The sequence below is a fragment of the Lycium ferocissimum genome, chromosome 4 (assembly GCF_029784015.1).
Source record: "Lycium ferocissimum isolate CSIRO_LF1 chromosome 4, AGI_CSIRO_Lferr_CH_V1, whole genome shotgun sequence".
NCBI lineage: Eukaryota > Viridiplantae > Streptophyta > Magnoliopsida > Solanales > Solanaceae > Lycium > Lycium ferocissimum.
The window spans coordinates 41,043,962-41,065,861 of record NC_081345.1 but is presented as its reverse complement, the minus strand read 5'-3'; the positions used below and the strand labels follow the sequence as shown (position 1 = coordinate 41,065,861).

General features: G+C 31.6%; 2 protein-coding genes across 2 annotated transcripts; both read right to left on the bottom strand.

Moving 5' to 3' along the window:
- Positions 1–383: 383 nt before the first annotated feature.
- LOC132054710 (cationic peroxidase 1-like) lies at positions 384–4,863 on the bottom strand. Its single transcript, XM_059446682.1, has 4 exons — positions 4,583–4,863; positions 3,827–4,018; positions 1,499–1,664; positions 384–938 (listed from the first exon to the last, which is right to left on the bottom strand). The coding sequence occupies exons 1-4, from the start codon at positions 4,811–4,813 to the stop codon at positions 553–555; spliced, it is 975 nt and encodes a 324-aa protein (XP_059302665.1). The 5' UTR covers positions 4,814–4,863; the 3' UTR covers positions 384–552.
- A 7,724-nt stretch (positions 4,864–12,587) lies between these two features.
- On the bottom strand, positions 12,588–16,231 carry LOC132052954 (protein NUCLEAR FUSION DEFECTIVE 4). Its single transcript, XM_059444709.1, has 2 exons — positions 15,004–16,231; positions 12,588–13,277 (listed from the first exon to the last, which is right to left on the bottom strand). The coding sequence occupies exons 1-2, from the start codon at positions 16,134–16,136 to the stop codon at positions 12,836–12,838; spliced, it is 1,575 nt and encodes a 524-aa protein (XP_059300692.1). The 5' UTR covers positions 16,137–16,231; the 3' UTR covers positions 12,588–12,835.
- Positions 16,232–21,900: the final 5,669 nt, after the last annotated feature.

Below are 21,900 nucleotides of genomic sequence, written 5' to 3'. Positions count from 1 at the left end.
CAATTCATATAGGTGAATTGGCTGTGTATAATAAACTCATAATTAATAAGTTGATAAATCTGGACATTAGTTCCATTTAAATTTATAGGTGGTGCAAAATCTGCAAAAAAAAAAAAAAAAAAGAAAGTGTTTGGCCAAGTTCTTGTAATAATGGTTATCAAATATTTAAACACAATAAATTCAAGAAAAATAAAAAAAGGGAAAATGCAAAAAAAAAAAAAAGAAATGTTTGCCAATAACAGTACTATAATAAACACAATTGGTCAATAAATACCTTTATTCTTTTGGTGAGGGTGAATTAACCCACGTTGTAATTCCCTTCTCATTTCCCCTTCCCCTGCCCCCTATGCAATAATAAAATAAAATAAAATAAATAAACACAATTGGAAATTAAAGTTTTTATTCACGCAAACAGTTGTTCTTCTTAGAACAAAATACAAACACGTTACAAACTTAGAACAAAATACAAACACGTTACAAACTTGAGTTCACTGACAGTTACTTAAACATTGCTACTACCACAACTTATATAGGTGCACCCTGATTAATTAATTAGTTTATTTTCCTGCAATTGCTCCGAATCTGACCATTACTTCCAGTAAGTGGGCTTAAATTTCCCATTTTGACAATAGCACTTGCAAAATCTTCATGAAATGTTACTGGATGAGTACTATAAGTTTTGACCTGAGAGTCTGTAGAACCGCCGCTAAATAGTTGTTGGTCTGAGTGAAGAACCCCTTTATTGTCCACCAAGTTCTTGTAAAAATGGTTGTCGAATAATGAAGGGGTGGTTACATCAAGTGATGAAACGGTGTCGTCTCCGCCTGTACTAGGACAGTTTGATTTCAACGATGTAGCCAGGGTTGAATCAAGGTTTGTTTCGTTGTACACACGTTTTCGGAATGTTGAGCATTGTGCTTTGCCTATAGTGTGAGCACCTATATGAAAAATATGCATTGCATGATTAAAAGGTAGTGATATATCCATGATAGTTAAATACTTCCTGTAATAGTTGGAGTCGAATGGATTAAGTTATTGCATAATAACAATTTAATAATTTGTTCTGCACTATATATAATAACAAGAGTTACGCAATTAATAGCATGACACTACAAGAAAAAAGAAAAAAAAGGGAGATTAGTTACAAAATTTGTTGCTAATCTGTCGTTACGTAGTCCATTGCTAATTACTTTTCTGATAATTCGTCATTAAATAGGATTAATGATGATTAACATATAGGTAATTCATTATTTTTTCAAGTTTCCAATCAATTCTAATTATAAAAAGTTTACCTATAACTATGTAAAATGACCGGATTGTGTAAATTTTTACGCATCTAATCCTATCAATGCATAGAACTTAAACTCGAGCGAATATCTGGACTTTTTATATCCATTTGGCTATATTCGGCCCCCAAGATGCATTTCGAATGATTTTAAAAGAAAATAATAAATTACACAAAATGGTCTTAAAATTAAATAAGTAAAAAACTTTTCACCTGCGAGGGCAACCATTTCTTTAGCAGTGAACCCTTTATTGGCGAAGTTAGAAATAAGGTCACTAAGATCCGATAAAGGAGAGGGGATATCGCTATTTGCTGCACTTAGACTTGCTGTTGTAGAATCTCTTCTGCCTAATTGGACTGTCCACGAAGGCCCACCTAACTGAACCAAGAAAAAAGGAACTCCATTGAGCTTATGGGTTACATTTTTGTTTCGGGAAAATGACACAAATGGCCATTCGGGTGAAACTATTGACACCCGATGGTCCAAGAATCTTAAAAGTCATTTTTTAGTTTTTTCAAAATAATTCCATTTTCTAGCCATTTTTCAACTAATTCTAGCATAGGTATATAAACTGTATCATTGTTGTATGAGTATCACGACTGTATATGTATAGAAGCTGTATCATTGTTGTATAAGTATCACGACTGTATATGTATAGAAAATGTATCTTACGTATAGAAACTGTATCATTGTTGTATAATTTATGTTTAATAAATGTATAATTAATGTATACTTATAAATTATACACATATTATACATGTTTTGGGATATTTTTTGAAGGCTCAATATGAAAATTTTTTTGTCGATCTTTAGTGGCGACTTTTCCATCTTTAGTCGCCACAAATCACTACAACATAGTATACTTTTAGCGGCAATTAATTTGCGGCAATAACTTAATTGCTGCTAATTATATTTTAGAATCAATTATTACCGGCAATACCAAATTTTAGTTTTAACAATAAATACCGCTAAAGGCTTTAGCGACCTTGGATCTAATGGCATTAACCAATTTCCGGTAAAAGTTTTTGTGGCAATGACCAAAAGAAAATTATATTGCCACCAAAAGCCTCTTTTGGTGTAGTGAATAGTCCTGTTCTTTTTGTAGCGAACCTTTTAGTGACGACTTTCCGCTCTTTTGTGGCGACTAAAAATCTGATTTTTTTGCAGTGAACAGGCTGGGCGGCTAGCGCCTGGTATTAATTTGGGCCGAACGACCAACTCGGGTCATTTGCTTAAAACGAGGCCTTTTGGGCCTTTTTTTCATTTTTTTGCGCGGATTGTCCTCCAAAGGCACTGGTCTTTAATTGTTTTCCCCTCAAATTGTTGATCTTTAATTTTTGCCCTTCGCCTAAAAACCCATGGGTTTCGGGTTCGAAACCACTCTCAGTCAAAAAATTTTAAAAAAATCAAAAGACAGAGTTTTGGATTCAAACTCTACCTATGCTTGAAGGCAAACTTTGCCTTAAGGTAGAGTTTTGCCTGCCTTACGAATCCATACTCTACCTTGCGATTTTTTTAAAAAAAATTTGATTGAGCGGGAATTCGAACCCAGAACCCATGAATTTTTAGGTGAAGGACAAAAATTAAAGACTAGCAATTTGAGGGGAAAAAATTTAAGACCACCCCCGAATAAGGGAAATCATGCAAATTGCCCCCTTTTTTTTTTTTGGCTGGTGGTCACACCATGTACTTCCCTTTTGTTTTTGTGGTGGTCTTTAATTTTTTCTCTTCAAACGGGATGGTCTTTAATTTTTGTCCTTCAAAATCGAACTTATGCATATAGGGCATAAGTTACATATTATAATAGCCACAAGCTATGTCTCGCCCTTAAAAAACTCATGCCCCTATAAGTATAAATTCAATTTTGAAGGAGACCAGCCCGTTTGAAGGACAAAAATTACAGACCAGTTCATTTGAAGGACAAAAATTAAAGACCAGTTCATTTTGAAGGATACACCGTGCAATTACTTGCTATGATGACCATTACGGCCCAAATCCTTGTGGAAGTTGAAATTGTAAAAATTGCACGGACTAGCAGCATTTCGGACAAGTTTGAAAAAATAACCAGCATTTCGAAGTTTGTCCCAACTTGAAAGGGGTTGGTAGACTTCAAGCTGGGTCAGCTAGACCTAAGTAAGTAGGCATCGAAAGAGGATTGTAGTAAGGAGTTTTGCGATTTAACTACTTTTTAGTTGAAGAATTTGAAAATTTATCACTTTTAGTGCGGAAATCCATGACAATTTTATAGATTTAAAATTTAACAAGTGAAAATTAATTTCAGGATATTGCCATGAAATAGTCATGGATTTCGAACTTTAAAAAAATAAAAATAAAAACTCCATGAAAATTTCCTAGGTTTTATTCTAGCGTACTGTAATAGAGTTTCACCTCTTAAAGTTTGAAATCCATAACATTATGGATTTCAAAAATTGATTATTTCTCAATGAAATTATCGGGCAAGTTTAAGGGGTCAGTCGTGTATTTAGCCAGTTATAGACTTGTTTTATGGCGAGGGAGAAGATTTAAATTAAAATACTTACCTCTGCAACAGAATCCCGTGCAGCAACAGCTATTATATCAGCACAAGAAACAATTCCAGGACATACTTTCTCTACTTGAGATTTGATTGTATCTATCACATCAAATCCTCTTAGCGAATTTGAATTTGGTGTTGCTGTTTTTTCTCCGGTGAAATCTGAAGTATCATCCAATAGTACGGATCCATCACATCCCTGTCAAAAACAAATAAATACATAAATATTTTGAAAGAAACAAAAATGAAATTGTTAAGATTATTAGTCCAAAACTTAATCGTAATATGTTCAGCCATAAATAAAGTTGATCTTGTCAGTGTAATTTAAGGATTAAAAGACTAATCGATCTTCCTAGCTAATATCTTGTATCTACATAGCAATATTACTGTGTACTTTTATGATAAGCAAATAAGTGATAGCCCTAGGCAATTGCTTGTTTCCTAGCTATCTTTTTTATATCAATAGAATGTAACGGGAAAACAATAAATAGTGTAGTATAATTATCATATAAGTTGGAATTACTCTCAAGGCATATATGTAGAGTCTCATTCTATACAAAGAAATTTTGTCCCTCCTTTTATTTTGACAAGAAGCAACAAAATAAAGCGTGACAGTATTAACAACTAATCAATCAATCGACTACACACCAAATCAATACTCAAGGTGTGTTATATGAACTCTATATATTCATTTCGTTCTAATGTTAATAGAACACAAATTTTATCAACTGAAAAAGCAAAGTTTAAGAGAGAATTAACGTGCATTAACGAAGCAATCATGAAAATGAAGACGAAGCAAAGAGGCCCCCATGCGGCGGTCCTTCCACACAGCATTTGCTACTGCGTTTTTAATGGTATACATAGCTTTTGGACATGATTCCTCATAGTAGTCCGAAGATAAATCTGCCGAACAAAGTCTAAAATTCACTGAAAACAACATCATTAACACAGACAAGTAGAAACTACAATGAAGTAGTTGTGAATAAAATGCCATCTTAATTAAGAAGATTGAAGAAAATACACAGCAAGTTAATTAGTTACTACTGGAATGATGAAGGGTATTAAATTGCTGCATTTTATAGATGATGATTATGATTGAATCTTTGACTTTTCCACTTAATCATATATATGCATTAGGTCAAAGTTCACCCGAGCTTGTTGATGTCCGTTTTTATATAGTAAATAATTGTTGGTGTCAAACAGCACTGAAGATTCTCTAGAAGGACAAGATAGCATATTCTTGCTGACAATGTAAAATTGGTTTATAAAGCACAAAGCATATTTTAACTAGGATCCCAACTACTATTTCCGAGATAAAAACAAGCATATTTTAACTAGGATCCCAACTATTATTTCCGAGATCTTGGATTCAAGCATTGTGACTAGAAAAATTCTGTGGACAAATGCATATATAGCCACTAGCTTTTGGAATCAATATTTAAGTCATGGTTGTAGTCTATTAATGTTTAATGTTTGCAAGTTTTAATCACTTCGGACTTCAGGTATACACAATTAAAGTTGCAAAATTTTTCATATGTATGAAGTTTGACATATCGATTTTGAAAGCAAACTTTCAATATTTTTGTCGAAGTTTGTTTTGCCAAGGCAAAACTTCAAACATGTGTTTGTGCTGAAGTTTCAAACATATATGTTTCGAACTAAAAGTATTTTTTTTGAAGTTTGAACTACCAATTTATCTTCTTCTCTGCCAATATTTCCAAGCTTTTCCAACAAAATCTACTTTATTTAAACTCAATTATTAAATTCAAAATTCAAGATCCACTTCTTCAAGCTTGCAACAATGGTGATTTTAATGCTGAAAACCTTTAATTACTTTTGGTTGGAGATGAAAAAAAAATGGTACGCCTTAAAATGGTGTTGTCAAATAGGTTGTCTGTACAAATTTTCAAAATTCTGGATAAGGTATGCCTTTCCTAGCTGGCTTTATTCTAAGTGAATTCAAATTATTCGGACTAAAAAATTTGAAATACGGGATTGTTATTTCACCGTGCACCATAATGGTGTTCTGTTTAACGTCAATCAATGGTTATCACTTATCTCTTTTACTTATTCCCTTTCACTATTCAAGAAAAGTAGCTTTTGAAAATAATAAAAAAAGATAAACAAATAAAGTCTAAAGCTATCTGATAGTTGGGGTGTTCGGGTTTCATATTTGATACGGATAAATGGATTTGTTGGGTTTGTTCAATTTCAACTCAAATAAAGAACTATTGGGTTACTAGTTTGGTGACTGGTGTGAACAAGCTATTTGTCGAAGAATCTGATAATTAGTTGACACATACAAGTCAAAAGATCCACCTTATTATATAAATAATTGCTCTCTATTGATCTTGTGATGGAATTTAAATGCGTACAAAATTTTAAAAAGAAAAGAAACTTTTGAAATTTATGGGAAAACATTTGTATGGTAATAATTTCATTAAAAACAAATTTAAATTAAATTATTTTCAAATAATAAAAAAACTCATTTTGCATAAAACACACTAAGAAAAATATGTCAAATAAATTAAAATAATTGAAATATTAAATACATGTAAATAATACAATATCTTTATCTGTTTATCTTTGGGAGGACCCCCAACTTGAGAACCTTTCCTAATCGAGTGAGTATACTTCCACCAGAAAAGGAGTTAAGTAAATTTTTCCTTTCTTTTCACATCCTGAAAACTTTGTTAGCTGTTACTTTAAGAAATTTATCAACTACAAACAAAGATTGTATTTATTGATTGATTTAATAAACACTCCGAGAATAGATGGGAATTCTCTGAACTTGATGATTTTTATTCTAGTGCATACTTGAACTTTACCAACAGCCTAATTACCCTGTTAGTGATGAAGTCCACAAGGTTTTATTGCAAGTTTGCAACTTGCAAGCAGAGACTAACGCAGTAGGGTTACTTTTTCGTATATTGAGTAAATTTTATGAATATGTTTCAAGTTTAACACTATTCATGATTAAAAATGATTTGTAGTATATGTATATTTAGAAAGTCAATCTTATTTCGAGATCACAAAGAAAATCAGATTTTTTGACATATCATGTTCGAACTATATAGACAATTTAATTATAATTATTGTTGAGGTAACATGACCATAATATAGAAACTTTCATACAAGGGCAATGTATTCAAACTCGAAACAAAATCTTTTAGGTTCAAATTAAGGACAACCTAGAAGTTAGAATTCCCAAGTCCTGATTTTGTTCAAGCAACTGCTTCTTCGTAAAAAGCTAACCTACTTTTTTTTCTTCTTGGATACCTGCCTATTAATGGAGTAATAAATGAGCGAACAAGTTAAAATGAGTTGAATTAAGAAATAAATAGTTAATACCAAATTTGAGATAGGTTATTTCTAGATGGGATAAACATGGGTCACAACCCCCACCTGCCCAACTCTTATCAAGTTTTAGTTTTCTTCATTTGTTTCTTATTGTTTGTTTGGTTATCAAACAAAACTATAAAACATTTCTTTATTATGTCTATTCCTAACATCTCAAATAACTTTTTAAAAATATTATACAAGTTTTTTTATGAGTCAACTTAAGCTATATATTTAGACCAAATAAGTCTAATTTTTAAAAGGGCGGTCTCTGATTGTGCCCAAATTGACTCAGAATGAAAAAATTGTCCAACCCAACCAGTCCAAGCGTAAGCAAGCACGAGCAGACAAAAGTAGGGATGGCAATAGGGCGGGTTAGGGGTGTTAGGGCGGGGCAAGCCTTGACCTGCTAAGATTTCGACCCGCCCTGCCCTGCCCTGTTTAGCTTTTTTCAAAGAAATTACCCTGCCACGCCCCGCCCCGCCCCGTTTATATTATCTTTCATTTTTCCTCTTTATTTTTCACTTTGAAGCATGACATATTTTCTTAAAAACAATTAGATGAATGATTAGTTCCTAAAATTGGATTTTTTTCTTTTGATAGTTCAAATTTCAAAATAGAACTAGAATTTACATATTTTACTATGTTTAGCATGAGAATACACAAAACCAACTTTAATATAATTAAATAAGCTTGAAGGAATGTCTGAGTTAAAAAAAAAAAAGATTTGTCTTAATTACTAAAGACCAACTTGTGATGTAAGTATAACTAGCAAGTAGTAGTATTTCACCTTTTTGTAGATGTCTTTTTAGTGATTTCTTCTAAATGAATATTGTTAATCGTAAGATCAGTTAATTAGGCGATCACTTTTGTGATAAATAGGAAAGGTTTTGTACAAGCTTAAACAAATAGAATAGTTCTATTACTGGGTTTACTTCGTAAGTTTAGTTTTATAATCAATATTGATTTTAATTTATGCTAGAAGTCACATTTTAACAAATAAGAATTTAATAACAGAAATGAGAAATCTTACAAACTTCCAAGCAATCATGCTTATACTTTTAATAGTAAAGAACGACGCTTCAAAATGTGGATTCAAACTAAGGAACAAGAATAAAATAGTCATTTTTTACTCAACCCACTTATAACCCATTTCTTGCCCTACCCTGCCCTGCCCTACTAAAAATTTTCAAAAATTAAATTTTACCCTGCCCTGCCCCACCCTGTTTATATGTTTCCTTGCCCTGCCCCGCCCTGCCCTAATTGCCATCCCTAGACAAAAGCAAAGAACTTGGAGGAGAGTACCATGTGCTAGTTGGCTCTAAAGTAAAACATAGATGCCTAACTCTTAATAAATTGTTGCCCACTTCACTTTTGGAGTTCGGTTATTATTAATAAATTTCATCCATCGACTTTTTCTTTAAATGGTCCTCCATTAAGAATTGCTCCCAAAACTTGAACTTTGTCATCCCAAAATTTATTATTTGCATCACTGTTTAGACTTTAACATGAGAAAAAATTACTATTTCTATTGTTGTACCAAATTGTGGTTGAAAACTTTTAGGTTCATTGTATATGTCTCTAGAACCTATAATATGGTTCGAAGATCTTTTTTATCATGGAACATATAGATATTCGGTGTCTAGTACTTGCATTAGGGTTCGACTAATCCAGATTCGTGCTAGAAAGTCTCTAAGGGTGAAACACTTCTTACCAAAGACAATTTCATTCTCAAGACTCAAATTTAAAATCTCTAATTAAGAACAAAGGGGTACTTACCACCCGTGTATGCAACTTGCAAGGTTAAGAACATTGAGTGCATTTAGTTCAAAGGTTTACTTTTAACAGCTAAATTGCACTTTAAAGAACCTACCCTAATAAATCAAAATCAAAGGCTAAAAGGGACAGCATAAAAAATGTGAAAAGGAATATCGGAGATCAATCAAAAGAGATCAGGAGACTATATAGAAAATGCGACGATAGTATTTTGCAACATAAGTCACCAATCAAATAAATACAGTATATGTGTCTTGAATATAATTTCTATTACTTAACAATTATTTTTTTCGCATCACTGATCATTGTTAAATTAACAGATATTTTCACTATAACATGTGAGCTTATAGTTAAATTGTTGGTTTGGTGTAAACATTATGTTTGAGTAAATATTTTAGTAGGACTATACTTTTATTTTTTTTAGCAGTACGACTATACTTGAATAGATGTGGGTCGTGAAATATTCCTCCAAATGTTTGGTCTCCAATACTTAATGTACGTTAGATTTTTTTGGGGCGGGGGGCGGGGGGGGGGGGGGAATCACAATTTTGATGTCCAATCATGTAGGAATAGGCTGCAATGATGCTTTAATCGGGCTTGATTTTGAAGTACCTGTATTAAATGTAACACTGTTAGCAGTGGGTGAATGGGTGGTCTAAGTAAATAGTAATCACGTCACAACAATAATAGTACGTCTTATATTCTTTGAGTTATTTCTCGTCTAGATTTGGAGAATAATGAGTGGAGTAACTAACAGTTAACACTATAAGAAAGTAAGGTCAATTAAATGCTATACTTTTGAAAAGATAATATATGGTCATTTTTTATATATGTGGACGAAAATGCTTAAGAGAATTACGTGACAAATTTTTGTTGTTACTGTTAATGAATAGCAATGAGTGGAGTACCTAACAGTTGACACTATAAGAAAGTTAAACAGGTTAATTAAATGCTATACTTTTGAAAAGATAATATATGATCATATTTTATATATGTGGACGAAAATGCTTAAGAGAATTACGAGACAAATTTTTGTTGTTGCTGTTAATGAATAACTCACATGTCTTTTTCATACAAAAATGGTTTTATATGATAATAGAAATAGTACGTAGTGTGTCATAATAATTTCAGATTAGCCCAAAAGTTGCATATGAAAATGTGCATCTCTTGAAAATGACTTCACTTAGGACCATTTGGACATGATTTGAAACCATAGTTTGAAATTATGAGATGAAACCATGATTTGAAATTATATTTGGACGTGCAATTTGAATTTTTTAAGTTGTATTTTTTTATAAACATAAAAACTCCACAAGTTATGAAAATTATCAAAATATTTTCAATTTTTATACAATCTTACCAAATGAGCAAGTCATAGTTCATAACAAAATTAGTACCCTATTAGAAGGCCTTTCTAAAAAATACAACATCAATTGATCAAACTTTAGTTCAATAAAAAAGAAAATTTAACATGTGTAACTACTCTTTAATATAATCCTCTCACATGGTAGACATAAATAAAGGTTGGTAAATGATTGATGGGAGTAATTGTTAAAAATATCTACCAACTTATGGGTCTTTTTTTACAAAAATATAAACTTATGGGTTAACTTTTTTGAAACCCCAAATCATGCCTTTTTGGATGATTTGGGGTTTGAAACCATGAGATGAAATGCACGTCCAAACGCTGGTTTCATCTCATGGTTTCAAACCGCATGTCCAAACGTCTACTAAACCATGAGATGAAACCAGCGTTTGAACGTGCATTTCATCTCATAGTTTCAAAAATTTTAGATATAAAACTTGACCCATAAATTTATATTTTATAAAAAAAGACCCATAAGTTGGTAAATATTTTTAACAATTACTCCCACCAGCCATTTACCAACCTCATTAACTTCCACCAAACTTTATTTATGTCTACCGTGTGGGAGGATTATATTAAAGAGTAGTTACATTACTATTCATGTTAAATTTTTGTTTTTATTGAACTAAAGTTTGATCAATTGATGTTGTATTTTTTAGAAAGGCCTTTCTAAGTAGCGTATTAATTTTGTTATGAACTATGACTTGCTCATTTGGTAAGATTGTATAAGAATTGGGAATGTTTTGATAGTTTTCACAACTTGTGAATTTTTATGTCTATAAGAGAAAATACAACTTAAGATATTCAAATTACATGTCCAAACGTTTCCTTATATCGTGGAACTGTTAATAATACTGACAAATTGTGAATAAATTCATAAGGGATCAATTGGCACATTTCAAGTGATTGAAGGTTACATGTGTTCAGTCAAATATTGTAAAGATTAAAATTAGAATTTATCCACAATTAAGGGACAAAAAGTGTTATTTACACTTTTAAACCACTAGCTATAGCTATGAAAAAAATGAGAGAAAAAATCTAATAGATAAAGAGTGATAACTTGTTGTATTGATTCTTGCATTGTTTCCTGCATTGAAATTAAGAGACTACATCACTATTTATAGAGAAATAAAATAAAAGGAAATATGTTATTTTCCTTATAGATTCTAAACTAGAAAAAAACTAAATATTATGTAATTAATGTAGATCCTAGACTTAGAAGGAAAATAAATATTCTAGACTAAAAGTAAAGTAAAATATTTGATCATTAATGTAAAACATAACATAGATGGAATGTAAATTTTAACACAAACTAGTTCTTATAAATATTTTTTTAATATCTTTGAATTAATGACATGGCCAAACGGATTCCAATTTTCTTCTCTATAATGATCATACGTAAAACATGATTAGCCTCCCACGTACCCTTCATCATTTTTAAAGCCATGGACAGGGAACTTTAATATGGTCTTACTATTGGGTCCCTAAAGCTGCTTTCATGAAAAATGCAGTTGGCACTGAATTTTATTTAAGGTTCACAACTACCTGAAATTCCAATACGTTAAATTTGAATTCTCTATTTAATTATATTTGACAGTAATCTCATGACTCGTGATTTGGGGTTCAGCAGGAGAAATTGACATTTCTTTGTATTATTCTAACAATTTTTCGTCATCGATAAATCCTTCACTAGAGATTCTCTTCTCGATTTTACCTAGCCAAATCAGAATTAGTTGTGTACGCAGAATTTTGAACATTGTTGGCACATTGTTACAGTCTTGCAATTAAGTTTGGATCTAGGCGATGTTAGTTTTGAGTGTATTAATTTCCTGTTCCAAACTGACATTTATTTGTATCATATTTAAATGGTGCAGAATTACTTCATATATGCATATATTATTTATCAGAAAATAATATTTACATACTCTTTTGCGTAGCGATGTCAAGTGAAACCTTTAAGGCATAATACATAAACAGACCCTTTAAACTTCAAAGTAAAAGTATGTTTTCAGGTGTCAAGTAGGTAACTCAACTTGCCAGAGTTAAACGCTAACACAAATGTTGACGCAAGACATAAATTTTGGAGGGTACGTATGTCAGTCGTAAAGCATTTGTGTTTACGTGTTGCTCAACTTTATACAAGCTTAAGCGTTTTTACTACTTGCACATACAAAGTTGAAGAAGCATACTTGTCGACGCCAAGTTTAAAGGTCTGTTTATGTATTATGCCAACCTTTAAAGGTGCATCCGCCAATGATCAAAATGGGAATCATCACTATATAGATCATTCGGCAAAAAAATTCATTCGGCGAAATGCCATTTATGTCATAGTACATTGTTGTTTAGAAAATCATTTTTTTTACATCATATCTCAATTTATGTACGTAGGTATACATGGATGTTACATCTAACTACTAAACAACGTGACAATAACGTACTTAAAAAAAAACAATTACATAAACTCAGTTTGTACTGTCCAATAAGCTTAGTATAAGGTAACTCTATAAGTTAATACTATATGTAACTCCTACTAGTTTAATTTCCTCCACGTAACTGTCTATAGAATTTTTGAGTTCTTGTATGAAGAATAAAAGCCAAACAAGTTCCTAGGAAACAAAGACAACCCCATATAACAAAAGATGTCTGAAAACATTTCATGCCCGAACAACTTCCATCATTAGTTGATGTTGAATTTTCTTGTCTTCTGTAGAGCATAGCTGCTAAGTCCCCAAATAAAAATGAACCAATTGGGATATTAGCCACCACAATATTGTGATTAACACCAAAATTCTTGGTCCCAAAAAGCTCAGTGGTTTGCGAAACAGAAATAGAAGTAATGGCTCCTGTGCAAATCCCAACTATAGCTGTGCTGATATAGAGAGCAATGTGACTACTGTTGAGTAGCAAAAAGAAAGCTCCTGTCATTGGGGCTAGTATCACTGCTATGGTAGCTGGTCTTGATATTGCATATTTACTCCTGAAATAAACAACATACAAGTTTCAGTTTGCGCACTGACAATATATAGACTTTTTACACTACCCTATTAAATTGATATTGTAATAATGCATAACTCTTCATAATAACAATGATATGATTAACCTAAAAAATATAACAATAACCTACCATAAGAGGTATAAACCAATAACAATGTTTTTTAGAGTTGGCCTCCATGGTCCACGATGATCACTCATCATTAAAAAGAGAAGTTTTGCACGATCAGGTTAAGTTATATGCCTACACCTAGTAACTCTATACATCAAATTGATAGGGTAACTGAAAAAATATAGTACTAATAATTAGTAAGAATATTTTATATTTTCAATGTATATATGTCTATATTAACTTAAAACTTTTTTGTAAAACGGGTTTAGAGACCTAGTTATTTTTTAATATAGAGATTGAAACGAGTATATAAATGGAAAGGTTAGACATATGTATACTTTAATCAGTATTTGGGCTAAGACATGCTTTGAGTATATATGCATGATGGTGAAATTTCAACCATCAATATAAACTATCGATAAAGTAAGTTGAGAAAAGCATAAATTCAAGAGAAACACATTAATTTTTGTGTCATAAATCCAAATTGAAATATCCAGTCAGATATTATTTGATTTGACATTTGTGCTTGAGAAAAGCATAAATTCAAGAGAAACACATTAGTTTTTGTGTCGTAAATCCAAATTGAAATATGTCATAAATCCAAATTGAAATATCCAGTCAGATATTATTTGATTTGACATTTGTGTTGCTTAAAACCAGGCAATTCTTATAATCTTTTTGTGCTTACAATAAGAACACGAAGTACGTACCTTACCAAACTAAGTTATTACTCGTGCTGATATTTGTTTAGTGTTTAATGCATGAAATAGTTGGTCTAAATTAAAATTTCGGAAGAAAAAAGAAATGAATGGTGATGATTATACTCGGGCTTTCCCATATTAACACACACATTAATATCTTGCACGTATACAACCATATAAGCGGCTCCTTAAATTTTACCAACTAATATTCTTTCAAGAATCAATTTTGCATTAAAAATCAAAAAAGAACTAGCAAGAAGTGTGGTGCAATAGATGCCCATCTCTCAATGTCAGATTTAATCTTCGAAAATGAATGAAACTCTTGGGTGTGGAACATTTATCTTCTAAGTTCTAATTGACCATATGTGGCTCCATGACGTGAATTAATGTTAGTCCGATCAGTAAATATATTTTGCTAGATAATGAAAAAACATGAAGGGAGAACCAGCAAGAAGTGTGGCGTGTTGGGCTAAAACAATTCAATAATATTCTTAACATGATGTGACATCGTTCGCTTTGAGTCAAACCCGCACGTTATTCCCCAAAAGATCTGACATTATTAAGAGTATTCAACACCTTAGACTTTGTTCACGCACACCCAACATGGTGGCAATAGATATGATTTCTCAATACTAAATGTTTCAGGTCTGAGCTTCAACTTCTGGTAGGGAGCACACTTCCATGAAAAACTGAGTACTACTTAATATACATAGAATATACACACACACGCATATATATATATATATATATATATATATATTAAATCTTGAACATTTTTAGCGAAATTTCTCACTTCGCCACTAGTAGGGAACGTGATATGAATCTAAATTAGTCGGACCAAGAATTTCAAATACCAAATAATGAAAAATAAAAACTCCTATTTAGAGAGATTGTTTTACCTGGAGAAGAGATAGTCGAAGAGTGAAGGAAGAAGGCGACCAAAGAAACCAAATGAAGATGATAATGAAACCAATGAAGAAGTGGCAGTGCATCCACGAGTATCAGCAATTTGTCCCAAATTATTCAAATAAACCAAACCCAATGTTGCACCAAATAAGTATACAAAGAAATACAACCAGAAATCCACTCTCATCAACATTTTTTTTGCTCCAATTTCCTCCATTACAGCAAATCCAACATCATTATCCTCTTTATTAGCCCCATAATTAATCTCCTCTTGTGGTGTTCTAATTTCTTCCTCCAAATTACTTAAATCACAAATTCTTGGATCTCTCCTTATCCAACATTTTCCATGCCAATGTTCTTTGATTCTTTCACTCAATGGGACCAATATTGGAAGTACTAAAAAAATCCCCATTCCCATTAAAATCAACAATCTTGGTAACAATTTCGAATTCGCGGGCCCCATGCTAGTGATCACAGCAAAAGTCCCCGTTGCCAGCGTTATAACGAACATCACTCGAAATCCAGCTGATAATTTTCTTGATTTTTCAACCTTAGTCTCACGAATTAGTGGTGCAACAATAATCGCAAAAAATAGGGGCAAAACAGAGTTTAAAAGGAGATAAGTTTTAGCCCTGTCACTCGGGGTGGAAACGTTAATAACATCAACTATGTCTGTAATAATCTTGGCACTTAAACTTATGTAACTAGTCGATATTCCAACAGCAACTTGTCTATCCAACGGGAAATTCTGAATCGATACTATGTAAGAAACAGTATTGATCCAACAAATGCTGTTGCCAGCCAAAAAAGTGAGTGAAAAAACATGCCAATAGGATAAAGAGTGTATGTGATTTGTAAGAAAAAGATATTGCACCCCATAGCCAATTAATCCTAGTGATGAACCAATTAAAAGAACTAGCCAAAGGGGTAAATAATTAGCTGCAATTCCAGCAAACCAACCGAGTAATTTTCCAGCATCAGAAGCAAAAGCTAAGTTGTTGAGTTGAACTTGGGATATGGATAGGAGTTTTTTTATTTGAGAAGAATAAGCTGGGAAATTTGTGTTTGTTCCAGCCATAGACTGTAACCATAATGCTCCAACTAGGTTCATCCATTGCTTAGACATTTGAGTTCTTTTTTTTTCGTTGGGAAAGAACTAAAGATGTCTGAAGCTTAATGAGTAATTAAAAAGAAGAATTTGAGCAGCTTTTATAGATGGGGATGGGAAGGTGAAACTGGTTTATATGGAAAATGTGGTTGGCAGGAGGCAGGGCCTGAGTTACATGTATTAAAGAGTGTTCAATTAAATTTCTTTACTGAAAAATTGTATGTACTATGTAAATCGGGTAAAAATAAAATTGGCACCTGTATGTAAAATTATTGTTGAATAGCAGCAAAAATGACCCAAAATTTTCTTTAGGTCGTGCGTTTATATTGCATCTTCATCTTTTTTTAGGTCAACGAAGTGGAGAAAATTATGAAGCCTAGTTTCTCTCAAGGATTTGCCCTGATTTTTTTTACCATATTTGAATTTTACCTTTTCTTGAATGAAGGGCGAAGAATTTACCATATTGAGTTTTATTTTCCCAAAAGGAAAATTTTAATATTCTATATTTGGGTAACCTTTTTCTTGGAGAGAAAAATTTTAGACCTCTATAAAGTGAGGAATATTATTCTCTTAATAGGTTTTATGCTTTTTAGTATTATTTTTTCATATGTAGGTTAATTGACCAAATTATATTAACATATTATTTTTTTATTATATTTTCTTTATTGTCTAATTTATCATCGTTCAAGATTTACAATAGTTAGCTTCCGCATGACGCCCGATTATTTCGATCCCAACAGGTTTAGATCCTACTAGAGACGACAAAAATGTTAGCTAATCTCTTCTATATGTCCAAGCATGGATGATTCAAATTACCATGTACATGTCCTCAGGAGCGGAGATAGAGCTTCGTTTACAGGTTCGGTTGAATCTAGTAACTTTGGTTCAAATCTTATATTTAACTTAAATATTCATTTAATATGTACAAATTATTAATTTAGAATCTACTAACTTAGATGGACTAGAATCCCCAACACATAAATGTCAAATTCTGGTTGTGCCTCTGTATATTCTGGTGAATGATAACAGACACTCGATGAAATAATCAATGTATGCATAAATTGATCCGTGCATCACTGTTATAAAAAAGATGTGGTGCCAGGAGAAATAGAAGATGTGTGGAGTTAAAAGCCGCCAAATAAGGTTAGGGGCCATTAAAGGCTGATTACAATTGCGTATATTTTAGAAGTATGAAAAGTTTGCAAATGTGCGGCTGTGATGTGAAATACTTAACAGAGGAGTATAAAATTTGTTGGAAACGCAATATCAAAGAGGGAACAATCTGTTTTGCAGTTTGGTTAATTAACTAAGTGTGTTAAGAGCCTTGGACTCTTTAACTTTGTTAGGCTCACATTGATTTATTCATTCTTCTTTGGAATATTGACTTCTGTTTTTGGATATTAGTTAGTTCTAATAGAGATGGAAAAAAAATTGTTTCTTAGTATGGCACTATGGCATGTGAGACTTAGATTGCATGATACTGGTTTCGTCACTCAAATTATCAAGAAATAAGCCAGATTAAGGAGCATATATACTTCAAGTCATAAAACTTCTAAAATTAGAATTCATTTTATGGTCTCGGATTTTCCAAATTTAGATGCATCGATTTTATTTAAACGGCTCTCTATTTTCTAACCATGAAACATAGATATATAATCTTATTTATGATTACACATAATTTTCTTATTTCTAATTTAACCAACATAAAATTAGAAATTACATCTAGCTATCCACACATAAAAGTCCTTATTTTGTGAATCAAACCCTTTATCGTAACAAATACTCGACAATTATTGGATGCAAGTCCATAAATTCTAACAAGACATCTGTTTCTAGATAATAATTACTAATTAGTTTTAGTAGCACTAAAAAAATTAGTCATTTTTGTTTACCTTTATATGGCACTGTGGCATGTGAGACTCTTAAATTACATGATAATAGTTTCGTCAAAGTTATTGTTCTTGTAATTTTCGACATTTATAGATGCATTCCTCTTCCCTTTTTTCCATTTCATGTTCGTTTGACATAAATTTTCTTGTTTAGAATTTACAAGGCAGTTTTCAACATGGCATATTGTATTTGTTGCTTGTGTGTAGGGAGGCACCGAAATAACACTTCATCTGATAGTGATATATAGCAACAAGATCATTCCAGTCAATAAAACATCAGTACTGATTTGATGACTATCCAACACATCTTTCATTCAATTAATTCAATCAATTCATGTTTCTTGTGTCATGCTGACCTAATTATTTCGTATACTTTTAATTTTGTGCTCTTTTTTTTTCTTTCTTTCTTTTCCTGTTGATATATTGGTTTGTCTGAACTTTTTAGATTACTAATTCTGCTTATTATAGGTAGATACATGTAATTATCTGGTGATCGACAGTGTAGAAATTCGTTTATATTGTGTGTCAAAGTTAAACCCTTTTTTACTTAAATTCCCATTTTCTACCTTATAGGATAAACTCTTTCCTCAAACTAGAATAACCAGATAATCCCTCTACGTCATCCTATGCGACACTAGTCCGACAATATTCCCTGTTTAGTAAGTTCAATAAAGAATGATACCATATACATTTTATAATGGTGGTATTTGGATATCTCCCACCGCATTCTGGCATTTGATGTGAATGGCTCTATCATGCTAATGACAGATGAGAAAAAAATAACTTAATTTTTTTTGTCTCTGCTAAAATATGAACCAAAGATCTCATGTGTTCTTAATCCATTTCATTGACCACCAAACTACGACATAAGACATTGGATGCATGTCTTTTTTCTTGCAGAGGTATGAATCCACCACATATATACTAAGAGCCTATATCTTGGCAGATAGTTATCATAATAAAAGGGCCGTGCTGATATATGATTTTCTTGTAGCTGATCATATTACTTGTTGGCTTTGTCAGTAATATTGATGATATTGGTTGTATCATAGTTATTATGTACGTAATTATATGGTGGAGTCATCAGAATATAATTACTCCCATGGGGTATGGAAGTTAATGGTCCTTCGATTGGTAGACCTAGCCTATAGCAGATAATTCTGGTAAATTCAACTAGTCAATTACAAAAATCAGTATTCACTGATCACTATTATATGTGAATGGATAATTCTGGATTTCTCAAGCAATTAATTAAACCTTTCCCCATGTTCCAAGTAACTGAAGAGTGTAATCTGATCCTGGACTTTTGGGACTCCAAAATTTTGTTTCACTACCTGTCATGATTCAAGATTGGAAAAAGTCTAATGTTTATCATCCTCTGCGTTAAACTTTTAACCTAGCAATGGTGAAAAATTAATCATGACTAGTTAACATATAAATCTTTAACATATATTTTTATTTTGAAAAATTACTTAACTATAGTAAGGTTGATATTTAGTTGATGTAATCGCCCAGTATGAATAAGTTTTTACCTTATTATAGTTGGATTTTAAAACGGAAAAGGGTCAAAAATACCCTTAAACTATGTGAAATGAACAAAAATGTCCTCCGTTCATAGTTTGGTCCAAGAATATCCTTAAACTATATGAAATTGAACAAAAATGCCCCTATTGTTACTTAATTGGGTCAAAAATGTCTTTTTCCTAATAAACATAAACACATTATTTTTATAAAAAATATTATTTTTAAAGAAACCTTTTCTTGTTTCTTTTCTTTTAAAAATCCCTTTAACTAATAAAAAAGTGGGAAGTAATTTCTTTTACTCTAATCTCGTTTTATCAATTAAAATAGAATTACCTTATGTACTTTGTTAACTGATAATATAACTCATACATATAAGTTCATAGTAACCCTATCACAAATTATAATTTATTAACGATAAAATTCTTTTTCCTAATAAAATAGAAAATGTTTTTATTTTTTAATCTTTTCCGAATTGAAGTAGGATAAGCATTTGCTGATATAATCCTTGGTTTTAAAGTTAAATACAACAATTATAATGCCATAAAACAAGAAAAGTTATTACATTGCTTCAAATCACAAAATATCATTAAGATATCGTCGATGGAGTTATTGTTGACCTTTTTCATTTTAACTTTAAATCCAAGGATTATATTAGCAAATGCTTATCCTACTTCAATTCGGAAAAGATTAAAAAATAAAAATATTTTCTATTTTATTAGGAAAACTAATGTTATCGTTATCTAAATGAAGATTAATGATGTGGTTATTATGATCTTATATATAATGTATATTATCAATTAAAAAAGTACATGGGATAATTTTCTTTTAATTGATAAAATGAGATTAAGAACAAAAAAAAATTATCTCCCACTTTTTTATTAGGTAAAGATATTTTAAATGAAAATGTTTCTTTAAAAATAATATTTTTATAAAAATAATGTGTTTAAAAAGAAAAGAAACAATATGTTTATTAGGAAAAGGGCTTTTTTGACCCCATTTAGTAACAATAGGGGCATTTTTGTTCAATTTCATCTAGTTAAAAGGCATTTTTTGATCAAATTATGAACGGAGGATATTTTTGTTCTTTTCGCATAATTTAAAGGAAAATTTACTTGTCATAACTACTTCTAAGACCTATTTATGAATAATAACTACCTTTGATTTTATTTATTGTTCATAACTAAAATATTTTCTTAAATTACACATCATAACTAGTGTCCGTATTTTACAAGTTTTCTTTTAAATTAGTTTTCTCTCACCTCTCAAATTTATTTCTCCCTCACCCTTCTCTTTCTCTCTCTCTCTCTCTCTCTCTCTCTCGCCCCCCGACCGTCGGATCTATTTCCCTTGCCTCGATTCCTTCAAATATGTCAAGTTACTTCATCGGGAAAATTGTTCAAGATTGTGACGGTGGAAGTGTCGAATGACAAGAACTAATGTGAACTCTTCTTGATGGCATAGAGCACATAATCTACGCAATCCTCGTCGAATTTACGAAGAATAACACTAGAGAGCTCGTACCCTTCTCGATTTAGTTATGGAGGCAACTCTTGTTTGTTGATGTTGCTATAAATCGATTCCTTTGAAACTTTTAAGTTTTCTCGATTTATAAATCTATGAAGAAAAGGAGTGACGTTTTGGTTTGTTCTTTACTTTTTCGACACTGCCACTTCTTCTCCGCGGTGGCAGCGGTGGTTCACCGGTGGTTAAACGCATATCCACCTCCGATGAGAGTTGTGGAGCTTCATGCTCACCAAGTGTTTGATAAAATGCTTCAGTATATTTCATTGTATTCCATTGTATATATGCATACTACAATTTTATATTTCTTAAACAATCAACCATATTTTATTGTATTCCAGTGTATATTTTTCTGTATTTGGAAGTATTTAAAAGTTTGGAATGGAGTAATTTGAGAGAGAAACGTGGGTTATTATGGAACTTCATGATTATGCGTGATACATGGTTGATTTAATTTGATTTACCATTTAAAATGAAAGAAGAGAATGCGTTCCATAGATACGCCTATTTTGACTCTCGCTTAGATTTTGTATTTCGGTGTATTTCAAAAATGCGAACTCGGCCGAACTTTGTATTTAGTGTATTTACGTATTTCAAAAACGCGAAATACAACGAAATATAACAAAACTATTACGATTTGTAAATATAGAAAAAGTAGTATAAATTGTTAGTGTTGTTAAAAAGGTATTGTTTATGTAAGTTTCCTAATTTAAAACCATTTTGTACCCTTTTCTGTTTTGAAAATGACGGGCCACAGATATTTTCAAACTGTCCTTGTTCTTTTCTTTTAAATAGTAAAAGCATAGCCAGACTCTATAATTCTATACTATTACTCTGATTAATTAATC